This window comes from Fusarium solani (assembly GCF_023522795.1).
Source record: "Fusarium solani strain SB1 chromosome Unknown bctg00000003_1, whole genome shotgun sequence".
NCBI classification, from domain to species: Eukaryota; Fungi; Ascomycota; class Sordariomycetes; order Hypocreales; family Nectriaceae; genus Fusarium; species Fusarium solani.
In genome coordinates, this window is record NW_027072154.1 from 1979505 (window position 1) to 2000161 (window position 20657).

The 20657-nt window shown below is 55.4% G+C and overlaps 7 protein-coding genes across 7 annotated transcripts; 3 read left to right on the top strand and 4 right to left on the bottom strand.

The window, feature by feature from the left end:
• Positions 1 to 1596: 1596 nt before the first annotated feature.
• On the bottom strand, positions 1597 to 5632 carry MRS44_006182 (uncharacterized protein; the record flags this gene model as incomplete). Its single annotated transcript, XM_065621673.1, has 4 exons — positions 1597 to 2300; positions 2350 to 4668; positions 4787 to 4917; positions 5391 to 5632. The coding sequence occupies 4 exons, from the start codon at positions 5630 to 5632 to the stop codon at positions 1597 to 1599; spliced, it is 3396 nt and encodes a 1131-aa protein (XP_065477745.1).
• A 23-nt stretch (positions 5633 to 5655) lies between these two features.
• On the bottom strand, positions 5656 to 6148 carry MRS44_006183 (uncharacterized protein; the record flags this gene model as incomplete). The annotated part of the gene is made up of 2 exons (XM_065621674.1): positions 5656 to 5979; positions 6113 to 6148. The coding sequence occupies 2 exons, from the start codon at positions 6146 to 6148 to the stop codon at positions 5656 to 5658; spliced, it is 360 nt and encodes a 119-aa protein (XP_065477746.1).
• Positions 6149 to 7631: 1483 nt separating this feature from the next.
• Positions 7632 to 9152, top strand: MRS44_006184 (uncharacterized protein; the record flags this gene model as incomplete). Its single annotated transcript, XM_046268587.2, has 1 exon — positions 7632 to 9152. One exon carries the CDS (start codon positions 7632 to 7634, stop codon positions 9150 to 9152), a length of 1521 nt encoding a protein of 506 aa, XP_046140236.1.
• A 173-nt stretch (positions 9153 to 9325) lies between these two features.
• On the bottom strand, positions 9326 to 13407 carry MRS44_006185 (uncharacterized protein; the record flags this gene model as incomplete). Its single annotated transcript, XM_065621675.1, has 6 exons — positions 9326 to 10768; positions 11009 to 11056; positions 11316 to 11522; positions 11572 to 12578; positions 12629 to 13229; positions 13342 to 13407. The coding sequence occupies 6 exons, from the start codon at positions 13405 to 13407 to the stop codon at positions 9326 to 9328; spliced, it is 3372 nt and encodes a 1123-aa protein (XP_065477747.1).
• An 893-nt stretch (positions 13408 to 14300) lies between these two features.
• Positions 14301 to 15274, top strand: MRS44_006186 (uncharacterized protein; the record flags this gene model as incomplete). The annotated part of the gene is made up of 3 exons (XM_065621676.1): positions 14301 to 14429; positions 14480 to 14494; positions 14606 to 15274. The coding sequence occupies 3 exons, from the start codon at positions 14301 to 14303 to the stop codon at positions 15272 to 15274; spliced, it is 813 nt and encodes a 270-aa protein (XP_065477748.1).
• Positions 15275 to 15291: 17 nt separating this feature from the next.
• On the bottom strand, positions 15292 to 16205 carry MRS44_006187 (uncharacterized protein; the record flags this gene model as incomplete). The annotated part of the gene is made up of 2 exons (XM_046280550.1): positions 15292 to 16062; positions 16119 to 16205. The coding sequence occupies 2 exons, from the start codon at positions 16203 to 16205 to the stop codon at positions 15292 to 15294; spliced, it is 858 nt and encodes a 285-aa protein (XP_046140233.1).
• Positions 16206 to 17000: 795 nt separating this feature from the next.
• Positions 17001 to 18883, top strand: MRS44_006188 (uncharacterized protein; the record flags this gene model as incomplete). The annotated part of the gene is made up of 3 exons (XM_046268582.2): positions 17001 to 17462; positions 17512 to 17965; positions 18012 to 18883. 3 exons carry the CDS (start codon positions 17001 to 17003, stop codon positions 18881 to 18883), a joined length of 1788 nt encoding a protein of 595 aa, XP_046140232.1.
• Positions 18884 to 20657: the final 1774 nt, after the last annotated feature.

Here is a 20657-nt window from a genome sequence, read left to right on the forward strand (position 1 = left end):
GGGTCTTGGTCTTGGGACGGTATGTGTCTCGCTTGGGCTGTTTTTGCCTTCTAACAACAAGTGCAGACGCTTGTCTCGTCTTGTCCGGAGAGCACAGATGAAGATGGAGAGTTGGTAGAGGGAGAGGACGCGGCAGGAGAAAGGTCAAGTCAGCCTGCCTGGCACTTGCACAGCACAACACAGCACAGCTCACTCGCTTTCTCTGCCACTGACAAACCGTCCAAGCTCCATCATTCGCTCCATCATTCGCTCCATCCATCCAATCCATGGCCTCCCTCCCCTCCAATTGCTGGCCCCTGCTCATCCATCCATGGACCACGGATGGGGGATGCCCGGGGATGGGGATGGGGGGGCTTAGGCAACGAGGCGGACAGCGACCTGCTGCGCCCACCATTTCCGGCCCCCAGACTGACGACGTGAGGTGGATTCAAAAGAATGCCCTGCCCGCGCTGACGCAGAACCCAGTGGAGTTTAAACAAGTCCGCGATGCGGCGGGCGTTGTGTGGCGCCGCTCCGGTTCGACAGACAGACTCTCTCATCCATTCGACGGGTGTCCCGTCCTCAACGTTCAGTTAAGCCATGACGACAGCAGTCTTCGTATCCAGTGCTTCCCTCTCAACTAAGATCGGGTCACGCCGCGCTTGGCGTAAAACGGGAGAGCCGTTTCTCTTCTCTTCTTTTGACTTTGAACTAGACGTTGCGTCATGCCGAACTCGATCTTGCGCTCGCTCTCACACTTGTTCTATTCTGGTTGACACCAACAGCTCAATTGCCCAAACGGGCCACCCCAGATCTCCCACTCTATTTCGTCACTTGGGACCAACCGGCATTTGATAAATCTCCCCACGCATACTCAAAAATATCATTCGCAATAAATAATCCATTCGATTATTTTACACTGTCGCTCGAGATGCACACGACTCTCTCACCCAGACTAGATATTTACATACCATGTATCGACCGATACTTGCGTCATCTCACCCGGAGTTCCCCATGACTCTAGGGTGGGAAAAAGGAAAAAAACGCCTTACACAAATGGTCCGCCTACTGGGCGCTCAACCACAACGGCTGCCACCTGACATGGACCTTGTTTTCAAGCCATAGTTGTAAACTATCGAGTTCAAGAGTCACTAGCCGTTTATTGCTGCTCGGCAATGCCTAGCCTCGTGGGCCTCAAAACCATACCAGCTGGAATGGCGATTGGAGCATGGCCACCACCATACACATTCGCTCACCGTCCACTCATCACCCATGCAGGAACACCTCAAGTCCTTGATTCTGAGCAATAGGCGTCAAGGACATCAGTCACACTGCGCAGGACACTTGCTTGCATCCCATCCATCCATCCAATGCAAGCCATAAGGCTGACCAGCGGCCGATCTTCCGAGCCTTATCTGCCATGGCACCCTGGCCAATTCCTCACCACCATCCATTCCCATTCATTCTCCTGGGACCATATGCAAAGTAAATCAGTTCACGGACAAGCCACAGTCAAGTGATGCCTTGATTCAATTTTTTTTAATCGACAAAAGAACGTGGGAGCTCGCTGATGCTCCGATCTGGCTATGCTATATCTGTAACATGCAAAACAATATTTTATAGACCCCGAGAGGATATTCCCGTACCGCTCGACTTGCCCGCCTTGCCCTTCTTCTCCACAACTCCTTTTAGCACCCGTAGCTTCTCTTCAGTTACACGGATCGCCTCTTCTACCTCCCGCTCATCCATGCGGGCGGCACGCAGGTTCTCCTCTGCAGTCCTCGGCTCCATTGCCCTCTTGGGCACGCTGGGTCGATCAGAGTGCAGTCGGTCCATGCCGACTCGTTCCTCCAACCACTCCCATAGCTCACTGTCCTCTCTCCGCCACATCTCCTCATATGCTGCGATCCTCTCGGGTCGGTACACCGTCATCTCAGGACCATAAGAAGGCGGGCTTCTGCTCGGCGTGAACCCAAATCCAAACCACGTCGCAACCAGCAAGCCCACCAAAAGCCCGTACATGACATTGCCTGTCAGAAGAGGCTGGATAATGTCCCCAATAGGCTCCAAAATCCCCCGCACTGGCTCCAAAGGCCCCCAGTTCTTCTGGGCCGGCCGCTTCGGCGCGTGGCCTGGTTCGACGATGCCTGTCGACGTCTGGGAGAGCTTGGCCTTCCTACCCTTCTTCCTTGAACCCTTAAGTGCTGGAGTGAGTGGTGCAGTGGTCCCGGCTGGCTTGGTTGAAGTCGCCGCCTTAATAGCGGCAAACAAGTCTTTGGCATACTGTGTCTGTCCATCAGTTGCACCCTTCTCGATGGGACCTATGCCAAGTTAGCAAATATTACGTCTCATGCTTGATCTTGTACATACCCTTCAGCCAACTCTTGCCGGACCACTCGATCGTACAGTTCATCTGCACTCGAGTGGCATTGTTCTCAGCCCACGAGAGACAGTACTTTGTCTTGACACAGAAGACGTTTCCACTAGGCACGTCAGGAGTCTGCGTCGAGCAAGTGAGGTTGATTGCCTTTTCGTAGTCGAGGTTCTCCAGCGTCTCAGAGGTAATTGTCTTGGTCTGCTTCGGTCCAATCGATCCACCGAGCGGTTTGATGTAGGAAAATGTTCGAGTCCGGTTATCCAGACTCAGACCCTTCTTGTCCTCCATTTGCCACTCGGTGCACTTTTGCTCCCCTGTCAACCAATTGGTCATGAAGGTAACAGATCCTGGACCGAACATGTAGTCATACACCTTGCCCAGAGGTGCTGGGATAACATCGTCTCCCACCACCCTGTCATAATGAGTTGCTGAGTCACCGCAGTCGGTAGGGGCATGTGTTACCGGGCCCGGAAAGCCGCCAGCTGCACCGGATGCAGGTGCAGCTTCCTCTGGAGCTGCGCCATTCGCAGGGACAGCCCCTGACGTCTTTCTTGACGTAACCTTCTCGGCATCGGCGTCTGTTCCGTTGGCCTCGGCCATGCTGGCATTGTGCATCTCCTCGTGGACATCTTCGTCGTAGTACTCTTCCTCATCATCGCTCTCATCGTCCGTCTCCGAGCCCCCATCGCCTTCGTCTTCGTCGACAGGCGGCTCTGTGTCGATCTTTTCTGTCTTGTCGCCTCCGGTTCCTTCTAACCGCACACCGTTCAAGGTACTCTTGAGAGTGGGATGTCCTAGTTTCCAGATGTTGACAATCAGATCATATGTCGCATCTCGGCTGGTGAAACTGGCAAAGACGTGCTTTGCATGTAATGTCGAGATCATGAGACCGTTCTTGAACACCAGCGCCGTGCTTCGCTTCTCGACAGACACTATCTCGTCGAAGCTCATAACAAGAGTGGTTGTCCATCCAAAGATGTTGCTACTGAAACAGAGATGACCCTCTGAGACATAGAGCCGTCCATGCGCGAGAATCTCTCTCTGCAAGGCACAGCTGTAGTCTTCGATGAGGTAGTCATCGTCTGGCACGCTCTTGAACAAGTCATGAAAGTCGCGATTCCTCTTCTTACTGGCGATAGCAAACCCAGTAAGTTTCGGGGCGCTCAGATTTGGATGTGTCAACGAGCTGTTGGCAGCGACAATCGCAGCGCCTATGGTTGTTCCAGTAGTAACAGAGCTTCCGCGCTTCCTATGTGACTGCTTCAGGGCGCTTCGCAAACTCGAGGTCCGCTGCATTCCATTACTCTTGTCCATGAACTCGGCCGGCGGGGGCGTACGTTCGCCGCTGGCCGTCTCATAGAGCGAGCGAGGGCGACTCGACGGCTCATCTGGGATAAACTCCACGGGACTCGTCGGGGAGTCAACCGGGGCCGACTCGGACCGGGCGCGTGTGTCGGCCATGTCGGAGAACCTGGGGTTGCTAGGCGATGCTACAGAACCGGCCGGTTCGCCAAGAATCTGGCTGAGACTGAGCTCACCTGCCCCAATCGTTGACACTGCCGACTTCCTGTTCTCCTTGTTGTCCGGCATCGGGGTGGATGGGTTAGGCTGAGATTCGCTCTCAGTCTTTGCGGGCTCTGTGTTTTCCTGGGTGCTCGCGGTTGAGTTTCGAGCCTTGTTTCCGCCAATACCAATACCGGCACCCTGGATGCTGAAAGAACTGGCAGCGTTCTGTGCAGCTGATAGCATAGACGAGAAGAAGCCTGATGCGGGTTGCGCGCTCGGAGTGGCTTCACCGCTCTCTAGGGTCGGTGTCAATGGTGCTGAGACGATATTCGAGAGCTTGCTGGGGCCGATGGTCACAGAACTTGATCGACTCCTTCGGTGCGCGCTCATAGCCCGTGAGGAGGAAGTGCCATTTGTGCCGGCGCCGTGGCCTGCACTACCCCAGAAGGATCTCCTATCGGGAGATGACTGGCCGGATGCGTTGGCGAGCTCGGTAGGCGTCGGTGGGGTGTTTACGATGACGGGGGCAGGCTTGTCACCACTCGGGGGGGTTCGAGGAGGAAGATTCGTGTCAACCTTTGGTTGAACCCGCGACCGCCTGTCGGGGGACGCAACTTTGGCTGCAGCTGGTGGCTCGATAATAGGCGGGACCTGCACAGGCTCAGGGTCCACGGTAATGGTGGGCTGTTCCCTGTGCACTTCTGGCGGTGGACGAGGCTCGCTTGAGGGTCGACGTTCAGGGCTCGAGTTGCTGCCGCTGCTCTTTCTAGGCTTGAAGATGCCCTTGAACTTGGTGCCGGGCGAGGCTGAACGGCGGTTGGAGTTGTGGGGGAAGCAGGCCCGTCTTGCTCCGGCCGATCCGGAACTCCTTTGAATCGGTCGAATCGGAACGCTTGGCCGGAAAGGTGGCAGACTTGGACGCACTGCTGTTGGAGTCGTGATCGGTGGGCGACTGGGACTCGGGGTGATGCGACAGCTGGACGACGGGGGACGAAGTCGTCAAGTATCCGATTTGGGAAGGATGTGAGGAGAAGGGCGCAGGTCGAGAGATGGATCTAGGTGTCGACGAAGTTGCCTCAGTTAGATGGAGGAGCACAGACGAGTAAGACAGAAGGCTGGTGGGTGGAGATGATGGAGAGGGTGCCGTAGGGCCAGGAGAGCTGAGTGCCAAGCCTGCCAGGTACAAACGAGATAAGACGGCAAAACGAGAATAAGAGAGCTATACGGAAACGAAGAAGAATCGACAAAGAAGCAAAGAAGCAGTGACAGACAGCACGTGTGGATGGATGTAAGCATGACATGAAAGGTTGGCGCGGCGGTCAAAGCGCTGACAGCCCGTCTGCCAGTCTGTCTCGCTCTTGGTGGCTTCTGGGAATGTCGCAGAGTGCAGTGTGGCACAACGGGGGGGGGTTTGATTCAACCTCGCAGTTCCCGCCCGTCGGCGTTTCCGCGCAACAAGGCAAGCTACAAGCGAAAGGAAGGGGAAGTGTCGATGGGGATTTAAGTACAAAAGAGCGAAGAAACTCACGATTCCGGGTCCGACTCGTAGGAGCGATGGCTGGTGTCTTCGTCTTCATCTCCGGCAAGGTTGCCAGAGCGCGTGCCGTCACTCTCGAGCGTCTCGCGACTGGATTTGCCAAAGACATCGGCGTCGTCGTAGGCCAACCCTCCCGCTTCTCGCTCTTGTTTCCTCCGAAGGCGCTTGTTGGAAATGGACTTTGGCAGCAGCTTGTTCAGCCCATTGCTGCTGCCGTTGTCGATTGTAGCCATGGTGGCCTGGCCGATCGCCGCGCTCAGGAGGATTGGATTCGAGGGGAACGGACGGGGTGGTCGAGTGGCGGCGTCCAGGTGACGGCGATGACGCTCTGGCCGTTGTTCTCGCGCGCAGCGGGCTGATGCTTGGTAGCCGATGTAGGGTGTACGAGTGTATGTACGGCGGCGGCGGCAAGAAGAATGTGAGTATGCTCTGCAATGTGAGGCTCAGTGGCCAGCCAGAGGGAAAGTGAGGTCTTGTAGTTGGATTGGAGTCGAGTGACGATCTGTTCGAGACCGACCCAGGTTTGACGTCGTTGGTCGGTCTTAGCTCGATGATGGATGGTTGCTGGAGACGGGCCAGGCTACGGGGGACCTAGGCTAGGCTAGTCCAGACCAGGATTGGCCAAGTGCTCGTTTTTCGGTTTCTCTGAATTCCTCGCTCTCGTTCAGCGTATGCTCTCTTTACATGGTTTTATGGGGTGGTCTTGGTCTTACAGCTGAGACGAGCGTTGCTAAGGAGCTGGAGCGCATAATAATCGTGGCCTTATGGAAAGGGGATAGCTTCGTTCGCTCCATGCAGGCAACCAGGCAGCCAGGAGGAAACGAGTCGGCGGTACGGTCAGCTCGCAAATCCGTAGGTAGGTAACGAAATCCGCAACGCCGTTTACCAACAGCCCCAACCTCCGTCGCCGTCCTTACGGTCCCTTCGGTCGTAAACTCGTATGTAACCACCCGAGTGCGATACCCCTGGATGTATCCGCCGGGTGGGGGCCGCCAATGGAGAGACTCAGTGGAGAGCAATACGCAACCCCTTGCGAGGTCCTACGCTGAAGCTCTCACCAGACAAGGACGGGAGCCGCGGGCAGCAGCGGCAGCTTGGAGCGAGCGTTGTGGCGCAGCGGTGAGTCCGCCCTACGCGAGATAATACGCGTTTAGTTATAGAGTCCTGACCTGCCTGTAAGGGGTCTCTTGAATACCGCGACAAGGATTGCGGGCTATTTCCAGAGGTGAGGGTAAGCTAATAAGACGAGGGGTTATTCAAGAGAGATGAGAAAAATCTCCGGCCTTGAAGACAAAAGGAGAATTCCGTGTATAAGGGTGACATCTCGCCAAGGAGAGATTGGACGGCGACAGACAAGGCCATGGCCGCGTACTCAACTTGACGGATCTCTTATAGTTTTAACCCGGAGGCGGGGTATGAAGCCAACAGCTTCCGCTTCATGGGATAAAACCTCTGAGGGTGTCTACATCTGCGGATAATGTCGCAAAGTTCCGCATGAGGGTTGGAGCCGGATCGACGTGCCGTCGTGGTTCTTGGCCGCCAAGTTGATGCAGTCATCATCTCGCGTGCATTCTTGCAGATGGAAGAATGACGAGAGGGAGGGCAACTGTTGATGCTTTGGTTGATCATTTTAAGGATACATATTGGATTGAAACCTTCCCGAGCTTTACTGTTACCAGCAACTCGGAAAAACAGAGTTAAGAAAACTCTCACTTGTATTCTCTTCATCTTGAAGCCTCTCAGCGATGAACTGCCATCCTTCTCCACAGATACCAAAAAGTCCCGCCCCCAAACTTCCATGACGGAACCCCGCCAAACTAAGGTGATGATCACTTTGTACAGGTTCCTTTTTCGGATGCAGAGGGCTGAAACGGCCTTCTTGAATGACTGATGATTGCGTCAAAGGTTCGACAACATCAGCAACTATCTCCTTCACCTATGGCTTAGGTAGAGAGAAAAACATCAAGGCACCAGGCACACAAAAAGCCCAAGCATTCCTGTCTTCTTTTATCTGCCTGTATTTTATTCTTGGTCGTCTCGGCACTAGCAGCTGCCGCATCCCAGTGTGGAACTCTAAGTCTTGTGCCTCTTGTCTCTGTCTCTCCACACTTGACCTCGTCACGCTTCGACATCAGACCGTGTGCTACGAGGCGATAACGCAAACGTATTCTCTAGAAGAGACACCTTTCCTCTCCTCCGTCGATATTGCAACTTTCCATCACCCATGGAACCATGGAGCCCTCGCCGCTTGTAAAAGCCCACGACCATGTGCGCGCCGCCGGTGTCGCTCACCAGTCCTCCGATACCATCGTCGCCATCAACGAGCATACCCAGGCCGCCGGCGAGTTTGCCAGCGCCGCCAGGTCGACGTCGAGCATCGAGGCCCTCCGAACCCTGAAGCTACTCGAAGAGCACCACCGCAAAATCGCCGAGATTCTCAAGCGACCAGCTGAAACCCCGTCCCAACCCGGCGACACCGACATCGACGAAAAGGCTCAGTCCGACAAGGTCGGCGCCGGTACGCAGGATGCCCACGCCAAGAAGGAGAATAGACAGGAGTCGGCGACATCCAAGAAGCCGGGTCCTCCTACGCAGCGACGATATGCCCATCGCGAAATGTCCTCGTCTATCGCCAGCAACTTGGCCACCGCCCGTGGCATTCGATCCAAGTACAGAGGCCAACCTCTTGCGCCGAGCGTCTCTAACGACCAAGCTCCGGGCAATGTCGATGCTCACTCGCGGGGCCCCAAAGCAAAGATGCAGAATATTATAGAGCAGACCGGTAAACCGGCTTGGGTCCCGCCTATCCCACCGCCCACACGATCCGAGAGCCATGGCAAGAGCTCGTCGTCTCCACGACCTGATACAGCGCCGTCTATTGCTGCTGGTGATGATGGAGGATATACACGCTTCTATAGCACCTTCGGAAGCCTCATCAATAAGATCTCAGCACCTCTGGCCTTTGCTGGTTTGCCGCTGATCCAGGAAGAGTCGACTGCTTCCGAGACGCCAGAGTCACCGGAGACATCCCCAAAGCGCAGTCACCTCAAGGCCTCTCCGTCCAAGGTTTTGGAGCCCGACCTCTCCAAGATCTATTCCAAAGCGACTATGCAGGCTCTCGTGCGAGATGGCCATGGCCCCAACGATTCCTTCTATGTCGTGCCAACAACTGGCCACACCATGTCATATGCCAACATCTTGAGCTTTGCCGAAAAGGAAAAGAGACGCGGAGCCTCGGAACTTGTCGATGGACCGGATGAAGACGATGAAGACTTTGTAGACGCTCGAGAAGCTCCGCAACAATCCCCGGGGGTTAAGCGCCGCATCGGCCGGGCTCGCACGGACAAGGAGCTCAACAACATCATCGAAGAACTGTACACGGAGAACAATTCCCTCAAGGACATGATCGACAAACTCACCAAGCGCCTCCACGCCTTTGAAGCCAGCGCCCAGACTCCTGCCATGGCTCTTGCAGAAAGTTATCGTTTGAGACGACCCGGATCCCCCATCGCCTCGCCGCACCTCAGCAAGACGGGCGACGAAGCCCTGCGGCGCAAGAACCAAGAGATGGAGGAGCAGCTTGCGGCAGCCATGAAGCAGATGGAGCGGCTCGAGAAGGATAACCGTAAGATGCAAAAGACGCTGGATAAGTACCGCGAGAAGTGGGAGGTGCTCAAGGCGGGCGCCAAAGCGAGGAGGGAGGCACAGGGGGCCGGCGATAGCTTGGAGGATGCGTCTGCAGCGGCTGGGTAGGGACATAGTCTCGTTGATTTTCTCGCAAGCATATGAAGAAATCTGATCTGCACTCTTTCTGCGGTACACGAATGAATCAAACTGAATCGTCTCACATGATGTGTTTGTCTCTTGCAATGCCTGGAACATGTTGCCCTTGAGAGGCTATCTGCTACTCGCTCTCATGACTCTGTCTAGTTCCACCAGAAGCTCACACTGAAGCTCACACTCAAACTTCTCACATAATGCCACCATCCGATTGGAATCACTAACGTATCCCCAGGCTCAAGCACGCACTCCCAGTTCTCAACGCCTTCTAACTCCTCTTTCATCCGCCTTACGTCTTCCTCACTAAACCCCTCGGGTCTTTCATCCCATCCTTCCAGAACACCAACATCCAACCCGCTCGTGTTGCTCATGTTTACACCATGCTCTGGTGACCTGGGCCGCATCATAGGTGTGGCACGAGGAGGATAGAGACGTAGGTACTTTGTACCGACAGCCTGGCATAACAGGTTATGATAACCATCAGTGTGTAGAGGCGTGATAGTACGAGCAGGGCCGAACCAGGCGTTGAGCTGAGGAACGTCGAGGGGCGCCTGGTCGATGGACGGTGTCGTCGGGTGAAGCGGCACATCAACCCAGCAAAAGTCGGGCACGCGGATGTCATTGCGGAGAGAAGGGATCTGCTGAAAGAGATTATGCTGGGCGAGGTAGCCAGTCGCTGCAGATGCTGTAGAATCTACCTCGACGTAGCGGGCGAGGAACTCGCGGAACTGGATGAGTTCCTGGCCCCAGCCTTCATCGACGTAGCTCCTCCCGACTTCAACCGGCACGAGGCGTCTTCCGCCAAATGTCTTGGATAGGAGATACTCGGGACTCTTCCAGGGGCGATCCGTAAGGGCAGGCCAGCTCCCAATCAGGTCGGTAAAGACGATCGGCCGAGGTTCTCCTCCGTTGCTGTTCATGTAGTCCTCAAACTGCTCCATCGTCCAGCCAGAGTAGCGCGGACACGCTCTTTCGGGAGACAGTTCCGGCCGCCCATATGGCTCCTCGCTAGAGAAGCTACGCTGTGGTGAGGCCTCTCGCCTCTGGCGCTTGGCTGGTCGCCCATGCTGCTTGCTCGCTGCCCAAGTCTCCTCAAGCAACTGGAGAGTCTTTTCGAGCCACTGACTGCGTCGCCCACCTCCTGCTGTAACGAGAGCCCTATCGAGTTTCTCGACGACCATGTCTAGCACATCTTCTGGAACAGACTGTGACGCCAGGAGAGGACGTAGTATCAGTCGAAAGGTGTCGAGGATGAGGGCGTCTGTGTAGATCTCACGCCATACGGCAGGTAGGAGATCAAAGCGATAAGCGTAGAATTTGGATGATGAGATGGATATCAGGTCTGATATTCTTCTCTGAAGTAGGTTCTCGTCGACTTCGTGGGCGTCGCTGTTGGAGGCTAAGCTCTTGTGAATCTTGAGGAGCACATGAGCTTGCCGCGCGAGAAGCCGCATCATGGCCTCCGCCGTTGGATCTGAGGTATTTGAACCATCCTCAATGTGACTAGCCTTGTCACTTGAGAGGTCCTTGGACTCATCGTCTCTATCCTGGGGTGTTGACGTGCTCCTTGTCGATTCCTCAAGACCATGCTGTGTGAGGTCGCAAGCCACATCCAAGTACGCGGCAAGGAGCTGCCGATGAGCCTCTGACGCCATGTCTCAAGAACCTGGGTATAAGAAAACGACAGACAAAGGTTGCATTAATTAAAAGCCCGTGCGAAACGTGGCTTCGGGCCGTTGCATTGTCAATGCCCCCGGCGAAGATGAAGGGTTCAGAATTTGAGACTTGGAATTGCTCGATTGGGAAGTTGGTGAGACCACACGACATACGATAACTCGAATCTGCGAAACGGCTCTTGGGCCGTCATTTTCAATGTACTAGAATCTATAGTTTTACCGGAAACGCTACGTTCATCATGTTTGCTATATAATTGCTGCTCGACATGCGCCAACAAGGCCTGGAGCATCCTGTATCGTAGGAGGAAGCAACATGGAGAGCCACGACTCTCTCGACGGCTCTTTTCAATCGCTTCTAGTGGATTTTTACATGTTACACGTATATATCTCTTCAACAGGTCCATACACCGACAATGCCGTCCCTCCGGCCTTCGACCAGGTACCCGTCTCTTACACGTACACGCTCCACGATAGCTGGAGACTTGCCGTCCTCGGCCGCCGTGACGCCAGCGCCGCAGTCCCATTGCCGTCCTTCCACCTTATCGTACACCTTGACCACGTCCTCGGACGCCGCGCTCACGATGCGCCTTGTGTCAAACATCATGCTTGTCACGGGGTGGTCGTATGCGTATGCGTCGTAAATAGATCCTGTTCGGAGGTCCCAGATCTGGAGCTTGGTTAGAGGGTATCCCGCAATAAACACTTTGTAAACTTACTCTGATGCTTCTGTCTATGCTTCCCGTCACCAGGTGCACGTCGTCAAACTGCAGGCAAGTCACCGCTCCCGTGTGGCCAACCAGACTGCGATGGACCTGTCCACTTCGGAGATCCCACAGACGCACCATGCCATCGGCGGTACCACACGCGAGAGCCGTTTCAAAGACCTGCAGAGCCCCGACAAAGTCGGCGGAGCTTGACTGAGATCGTCCAGTAGGCCTCCATGTGTTATCTGTAGAAGTCATGCTTGCTGCTGCTGCCCACATGACATCCAATGTTTGCACGCAGCGACCCTTTTCAAGGTCCCAGTGCCGGATTGTCTTGTCTGCAGAACCGGAAACCATGACATCCCCCCGGAAGTGAAGAGCCGTAATCTCGTCGACGTGAGCTTCTAGCGTGTACAGCGGACAGTCGGACATGCTGCCGTCCGGAGGCTCCAGGTGGTTGTCCGTACCGAACGCGATAGCATCCTCCTCGTCGTCCTTTCCGAGTCCTCCATGAGGGTCATAGTGGGCCTTGCTGAGATCCCAGAGTCTGATAGTTGCGTCCATAGATCCCGTAGCCAAGATATTATCCTCAACCTGCAGAGCGCGTACCGATGCTGTGTGGCCTTCCAAGTAACCCATACACCGGCCAGCGTTGAGATCCCAAACCCTTACCGTGTCGTCCAGTGCAGCCGTTACCATTGTGCCAAAAGGCGCATCGAAATCGACCGCCGTGATAGTGTCCTTGTGTGCTCTGACTTCCCGGATGCTGGTTCCAGGCTCAAAGTGCTCGTGCAGAATCGGCATTGACTTTTTGCGGAGGACCTTTTTCGCTTTCCGGGGAGTGCTTCCTGTTGAAGATGGAATCTTTTCATAGACGGATTGTGACATGAACTCGTGATCATGATCGTCGGCGTCGCCAACAAGATCCTGCTCATCCTTGGTTCGTGTGTTCCTCGCAATTTCCTCTGCCTCATCGACTAGAGCCTGGGCCTCCTCTACCCGCACCTCCATCTCGGAAACTGTACAGTCAGCATGGAGCTCCTGGGGCATTGGTTAGCAGGGCACATACTGTCGTGTTCCAGCATTGCCTCGTCTTGCTCCAACCCAGCCAGTCTCTCTAGGATAATTCTGCGCATGCCGTGGAGGTTGGCGATCTTGTTGTCGATTTCCCGAATCTCGTAGCTCGCCATGCTCTTGCGGGTGCCCAATAAACCAAACTCGTGCATCATGGCGGCCTTCTCCTTTTTCAGCTGGGTCAACCGCTTGGGGCTTCCCGGCACACCGTCTGAATCCTCAATCATCTTGCGGCCTCGTGAGACCCGGCGGCGAAACTTCTTGCCCTCCTCGGTCAGCTCGGGGAAGCTAGCCTGGAAGCCCTGAAACAGCGAGTAAGGGTTTTCATGGTCGGGGATGTTGGCAAGAAGCTCGTCGGGGAGATAGGTGAGGGCGCGGTGCTGGATCTCGTGGGTCGAGAGCCTGGAGCGCATTATGTCGGTGGGCGTCGTCCTTGCCATTGCGAACATGCTTCGCTGGACCGTCGGTCGCTTCATCTGCTTCTGAACCTCGGCCATTGCGGCTTGATAGTGGAGAGCCGTAGCTTCGGCATTGGGGCCGATCAGATGCGTCGCTGTGGTTGTGACCTTGCGACTGAAAGCCTCAAGCCCGCGCGTCTACTCGAGGGAGCATTGCGGTCAGCTATATGCGGCCGAGATTGGACAATGGGCGAGGGGTGCTGAGGCTGAATGCGGCTCCAGCTCTCAAAAAGATCAACACAACACATACCGACACAATGGACTGGTCGTCGTCTCCGCCCTCGTCAAAGCCATAGTGGTTCTCCTGTTCTGCCATGGCCTAGCGACTGCTAAACTGCAGAAGCTAAAAGGGATCGGAGGGATCAGGGAGCGGGTGGGTTGAGGGGGGAGGAAATGGCGCTGGAGGTTTCGGAGGAGAGAGATTCAAAAGATTTGGCAGTTCGCGAGGAGATTCTCATGACGCGCGCCGGGATAACCTTGGCTGCTTCCAAGTTTCGGGGGGGGCTTCTCAAAAAGCCCCAGGCCGGCTTGGGGAGTAAAAGCTTCTGGACCGAGGCGCTAATGTGGCCGGCTACAGGTGCAGAGACCCCCTGTAATTGGTTCCTGCGGTACCTCCACCACTCAGTTGGAATCGCTGGAATGCGATGGATCGGGCTGCTGCGCACAGAAGCTTGTGCCCATGCCCTGGAGGATCCATCCATTGCCTCCAATGCGCGCTGTGGCTTTTTTTCTTTTCTTGTATGGTGACGTCCTTGATCTCGGGCACTCTCCCCGAGGTTGGGTAGATAGACCTAAGCTTTGCTTCTGGGGCGGCTCCATCTTCCGTGGCTTTTACCGGCTTTACCCCTCCGATACCAATACTCGCACGCACGGGCGCAACAATTGATGGAAGTGCCGGCCATCGCTCGCTCCGCCGCTGACCCAGTTAATGCCCTCTACGTGCCTTTCTGCGCTTCACCAAAAAATTAAGTCCGTACCCACACGCATTGATTTTGCTGGTCTCGTCTCCGAATGCGCTCTGCCCTGGCCCATCACCAACGTTCCATCGTCAGCTATTCCGGATTTCCGCCCAAGTCGCTCCTAGCCGCTCCCTCTAGGACCCCGTTCCGCTCTCTTACCCAGATCGCAAGGCCCTATAAAGGTCCACTCAATCGATATCTCTTTATAACCCGTTCCCAGCTCCGCTCAATCGCTGTTGCTAAAGCCGACATGGATACCGTCATCAACATGGCCGATGCCGAGCACGCCCTCGACCTTGCCCGCATCCGGTTCCAGCTCATGTACGCCCTCCCCCAGACGCCACCGGATCCGACAAGGTCACGGCAGGGACTAACACGAGTAGCCGTCTTGAGGATACAATCACTTTTCATCTGATTGAGCGGGTGCAGTTTGCATTGAACAGTGTAAGTGGTCTATCGTTGCCCCTCATGCGAACCCTTACCCCTGCCCTCCCTCCTGGCCCGGCCCTCATCCTGGGGTGCATGATATTCAAGATTAACCATCTCTATGTTTAGAAAATCTATGTCCCTGGCGCCCTCGAGCTACCCCAGGGCCACCATAGCTTCCTCGACTGGTACTTTAGCGAGCAGGAGAAGCTCCAGTCCCTGATCCGCCGCTTCGAGTCGCCTGACGAGTACCCCTTTTACCCCGAAGCTCTGCAGAAGCCCATCCTCGACCCCCTCAACTACCCCAAAATCCTCCACGACAACGATGTCAACGTAAACGACAAGATCAAGAAGTTCTATATAGAAAAGTTCCTCCCCGCCGTGTGCCCCGACTTCGGCCGCGAGGAGCGGGGCGAGTCTCAGGAGAACTACGGCTCGACGGCGACGTGCGATATTGCGTGCCTGCAGGCTCTGTCGCGGCGCATCCACTTTGGCAAGTTTGTCGCCGAGTCCAAGTTCCGGTCCGAGGAGGAAAAGTTCACACGCCTCATCAAGGCCGAGGACCGCGAGGGCATCGCCGAGTCCATCACCAACAGGGCCGTCGAGAGAAAGGTGCTCGAGCGGCTCCGCCTCAAGGCCCTGACCTACGGCAAGGACCCCTCCATCCCGGACGGGACTGAGGGCGCCGCCAAGATCAACGTCGATGCCGTCGTGTCAATGTACAAGGACTTTGTCATCCCGCTGACCAAGGAGGTGGAGGTGGAATACTTGATGCAGAGGCTGGAACCGGCCGCCTGATGGATGTTGATGTTGATCTATTGCGGAGCACTCAGATACTCATTAACGGCCTTGACAGCCCCCGGGAACTTGCTCGCCTCGATGAGGATCATGTGTCCATGCGCCTTGACGCCCATCTCTTGGAATGCCCGCTTGCTGTCCGCCACCGACTCGTCCTCCTTTGTGTAGTTGAAGTTACCGTACGCCTCGGCGTGCTTCTGCAGCACCTCGTCCTCGACGTGGAAGTAGTACACTCCAGCCTCCTCCTTGGCCTTCTTCCGCTTCTGGTTCTCCTGGTCCAGCTTCGACTCGAGCTCCTGGTATGTCTTGGACAGGATCAAGTAGTGCGAGAACTCGTAGGGCTCCTTGTCTTCCACGGCCGCCTCGACCTCGTCGATGAGCATCGAGTAGAGGGGCGGCGCCAGCTCGGAGGGCATGTTGATGAGTCGCTCCGAAAAGATCAGGCCGACATGCTTTCCGCTGTTGAGCACGTTGGCGACGGGCGCGAGGGATGGGTTGCTCTGCGCCTTGTTCACCAGGTACTTGAGAATATCATTCATGGGCTCCTTGTTCTGGTGAACGGCAGTGTTGAGGACTGTAAGCAGAGCGTAGGCGTCGTTGGCCTTGCCGTCGACCTTGATTGTAGAGCCGATGGTGGGCTGAGAGAGGACGAGGTCTGCGAGAGCAGACATGTTGAAGAGGTTCGCATCGACATCGAAGAGTTGTCGCAGAAGGGTCTTGGTGCCGTGGAAGTCAACCTCAGGGTCAAAGTTGAACCATTCGAACTCGACATTGACCATGTCAAAATCCTGCAAGGATTAATTAGTAAAGAAGCGCATGCGATCCTCCAGCAGTCGCAACTTACCTCATCATCGGAGCCATCCTCGTCCATCTTGTCTACATTCGGAGGCGGGACATCCTTGGCTTCTTCGCGCGCTCGCTTCTTGCCCATTGTGATTGTAGGTATGTAGGAACTGTGTCAAGGGTTCTAGTGGGGAGGAAATGGAGGTAATGTAGCAAGGGGAGGCTACTTGAGACGTCTTGCGAAAAGTTGAATTGAAGTTTACTCGCAAATCTTTAACTCGATGACCAGTCAACGAGGTCCAAAACATTTTGCGAGCCCCTCACTAGCGGCGCCGATAAGATAAGACCGCCCATTAAGAGCGAGCCAATGGGCTGGTGGCTGAGTATAAAAAGTCACTCACTATTGAAGACGACATAAGTATTGGATCATACATGGCCCAAGCCGAGCAAAAGAGTGCGCTATTAATTGTGTCGCTCTAAAGGGTGGCCAAGTATTATTCGCACCATCTTGACGTCCGAGGCAGAAGCTTGCGCCCAGTGAAGAAAGTCGGGGTGGGTTTCTGACCCAACACGGCTGCAGCCTGAACCACCACCTCAGCTTCCGTCAGCCAGCCGCGTATATTGTAGAGTTAGAGATAGCTTCCATAGAGGCATTAATCGAGCCCTCTAATTAACCGCCCTTCCTCTCTTGACGGCATCTCAATGCTTCGTGTGTTCGCCGTGTGATTCTCTCATTGCCCAAAGCGTCCGCTCCGCTCCACCCCTGCTCTCTTCAGGAAGCTCAGCTTGAGGTCGAACCCCCGTCGGTCGTGTCTCCCCGTCCGTCCCTGCCGACCGCCGCCGCCGCGCCGCAACGTCATTCCTCCAAACTTCAGCCTCCCCGTCTCCTCTCGCATCACAATCGCCCCGAACCAACCATCTTCAAAACATCGCCGACCGCACGATGGACTACAGCTCCACCATCCACGACGCTGACGACCCGGCCGGTGTCTCTCCCTGGGGAAACTCGCCCGTGTCGTCGCCTTCGCGAAACGCCTCCACCTTTCACCCCATCTCAGGCGATCCTCCCCCCTTTCGCTACAGCGCTCAGTCTTCGAATGGCCTTGCGCAGGATCACCCTGAAGGAGACAGCCTCCAGAGACCAGGCACTGCGACGACGGCTTCCGGCACCGAGGATGGCACCGAGGCGTCAGGCACCCTGAACCCTTCCGAGTCAGAGTCGACCGCAGCTGTCGAGGAGGGAGCTCCCGCGCATAGCCAACAACAAGGCCAGGCTGCTGCGCCAGCTCAGGAGACGCAGACACAGCCGCAGAAGCCCGCCCAGCCTCAGTATAGACTCCAGGCCAAGATCACAGGACTCGAGCGAACGGGCAAGAAGGATCCCATCCTTCGGTTCGACGTTCACGTAGGAAGGCCTCTGCCCTCTCTCTTGGTCGCGGACTAACAGAACCCAGACAAACATCCCCCGCTTCCGTACTACTCAGTTCCGCGATGTCCGCCGACTACACTCCGAGTTTGTCAAGCTGGCCGAGCATCTGATATCCGCCAACCCAGAGGCCCTTGTTCCCGCAGTTCCCCCGCCTCTGACCTCAGCCGGCGCAGGTACGGATGAGGATGAGTCTCGTGTCAAGGCCCTGATGCAGCGATGGTTAAATTATGTCTGTGGCAACGAGGTCTTGATGCAAGACGACGAACTGGTACTGTTTGTCGAGAGCGATTTTGGCTACAGCCCCATGGTTAAGAGGAAACAGCCAGCTACTGGCGTCCGCAGAAAGATTTTGAAGCAATTTGCCCCTCCTCCTGATGATACCCCCGAACTTGCGGATGCTCGACCGACTGTCAAGCTGTTTTACCTTGGTAGCATGGACGCTGGCCACAAGGTTGACAAGCTGGTCAAGGCCCGGAGAGGTAGGTGTCTCGCAGGGTTTCTATGGATAATGCTAACCTATTCAAGGGCTTGGTCTTGCTGAGGCCGACTACGGTGCCAAGCTTACGAGCATGAACGTTCAAGAGCTTCACCCCGGTCTGGCCAATGCCTATCGGAAGCTGGGCAAGGTCGTCCAGACCGTTGGCGACTACCATGCGGCTCAGGCGACAGCCGAGGCCACCACCATCGGTGACCCGTTCCAATATCATTCCCAGGATGCATTCATTGTCAAGGAATCTCTTACCAACCGCCAAATTCTGATCCGCGAGTTTCTCCAAGCCCAAGAAGCCACTCGCGGCAAGCTCAACGCAGCTGACCGGCTAAAGGCCAGCTCCAGCGTCCGTCGCGAGAAGGTGGATGAGGCCATCACGGCCTTGGATGATGCCCGTCAGCATGAGACCTACCTGTACAACAAGACGAACCGTGTCACCCAGAACCTTGTTCAGGAGCGCCGTAAGTGGTTCTCCAGGACGTCGTCTGACCTGCGCCTGAGCATCAGGGAGTACGTGCTCCGCGAAATTGAGGCCGAGAGACGGACACTGGCTCTTCTCGAGACGGTTCGGCCAGATATTCGATCAATTGATGCCTCGGGCGGCCTGAGCCGTCTCGGTCGTGAAGCGCACCCAACGGTGCGCCGTTCAAGCCTCGCCGCTAGCCAGGGTCCCAAGGGTGACGCCTGGAGTGGTGTCCCGCGCCGCTCGGATGCAGCAAATCGCAGCGTATCGGGCAGCCTCATCAGCAAGGTCTCTGAGGAGGGTGACAATGAAGATGCCGCCGAGACGACCCAGGGACGAGCCGCGGGTGGTCGCACAGGCCTCAAGGGAGTGAATGAGGAGGACGACGAGGATCGTGTGGATGCTAGAAATGCTGCGAGTCGCCTGGCGGCCAGCACCTTCTAGGTTATCTATGAGTGATGGGAGGGTAGTTATGTGGATGGGATGACGGATCAGGGCCTGCATCAGTTTCCCCCTCTCGCGATAGCATTGCTCTGAGCCTGATGTCATATGTAAAATTGTATGCTTTGTTTCCTCATCTGCGTCGTCTCATCTCACATGCGTGCGGGAAGGGTTTCACCTTTCCGAAGAGCGTCCCCGGGCAGAACGCCGAGGTGTGAACCGAGAGGGCCATGCATCTACCGGTCGACTCTGTTGCCCCCTTGTCATGGTGGCGTCCACGGTTGTCTGTTATTTCGTCACTTATCATCCATCATACCCGATCTCAAAGTGATAAGCGGTGTAGATGTGGATTTTTGTCACAGTTGTTCCAGCTGTTTGCCCCCGATTCCGGATGCGAGGTGCTGATGAGGTGTTGCGTTAGAGCCTTGATCTTGATCCATCATCTTGAGGCCAGACATCGAGATGTATTCCGCATGGAGACCTGTGCACAGCATTACTCATCTGTTGCACTAAAACCTGGGATTCAGAGGCCTCGAAGATAGACCCAGATAAGAGGCCCTATACTCATTGGATGTGCAGTCGTGTGAAAGGCCGGACATCTGTTTCCACCGTGACCAGTGACAAGTTGCAGCACAACACGTTGTGCTGTGTGACTGCGACACAGACCAACTGTTTGGGTCATAAGGGTAGGCGGCTATAGATTGTGCCCATGTAGTGACTATGGCGGAATCTCAACACACATGCTGTGTTACTTTGATGGCGATTGGGGGATTCGGCAGATCTCTTTCTGGTATCAGTGAGGAAGCGGGCACAGAGAGAGAAAGAAGCAATTCCCCGTAAGCATTGAATGACTCCCGGTTCCTTTCGGCATGACTACTTGACCATTGGAGCCAGCTCGTGGGCCAGCTTTCGTCATCCCGTAGGCAAAATAGCTCCGGAACAAACAACCATTCACACTGGGAACGGGCTGCTTGCATCCTATGAAATTCCACTCGAAGCCACATGCTTAGGTGGTTGGCTATATTGCGTGAGATTGTCGTCTCTTTACCAACCCAAAGCGGAACGGATTTGTGGCCGTCGAGCCTGAAGCTGCAAGGGGGCAAGGTGAAGACGCGTATATTTGAATCGAGGGAACGATGCTCCACCATGTCGATAGCCAGTAGAGGTTTCGAATGCATGTTCCGTCCCAAAAAAGCGTGCAGCAATTCCGGGACTGACGCCGGTGACTGGCCGCCAAGTTTCGACTGGGTAGCATCGCAGGACTGCATGCCGAATTGTTACCTTGTTCCGAAATTTGACAATCGAACTATGATCGGCCTCCTGCCACGCTCACTGTTATCCCGTCCCGATCTTTGGTAACGGATGCGAGGTTTTCTCGATGGCTGAAGGAAACCAAGGGTTGTCAGAGTCTCGAGCTCCGAAGTGGCGGTCTGATAGGACCAGGGTCTTCCGTGTGCTTCTCAAATAACCTTAGATCAGTGTTTCACAAGCAGTTGGCTAAATAGTGCTGATCTCTGGTCGTTCTGGCCTCGAACAGGATATCTTTCCCCGACACACCATGCTGGGAACTGCAGTAATTATGTAAATTGTCGTGTAGGCGACGTCAAGGTCCGCTGCGGAAGCGGCGGAAGCGCTCTCTAGAACAGCAAATCAAGTTGAATATCACGATTGTTGTGTCATGCACATACTTGGCCGATAAGTAAGTTGTTGATATCCTCGCATAGAGCCTGAATCGAGCCATCCGTGGTTGATGTGATTGGAAGCACATTTAACCATG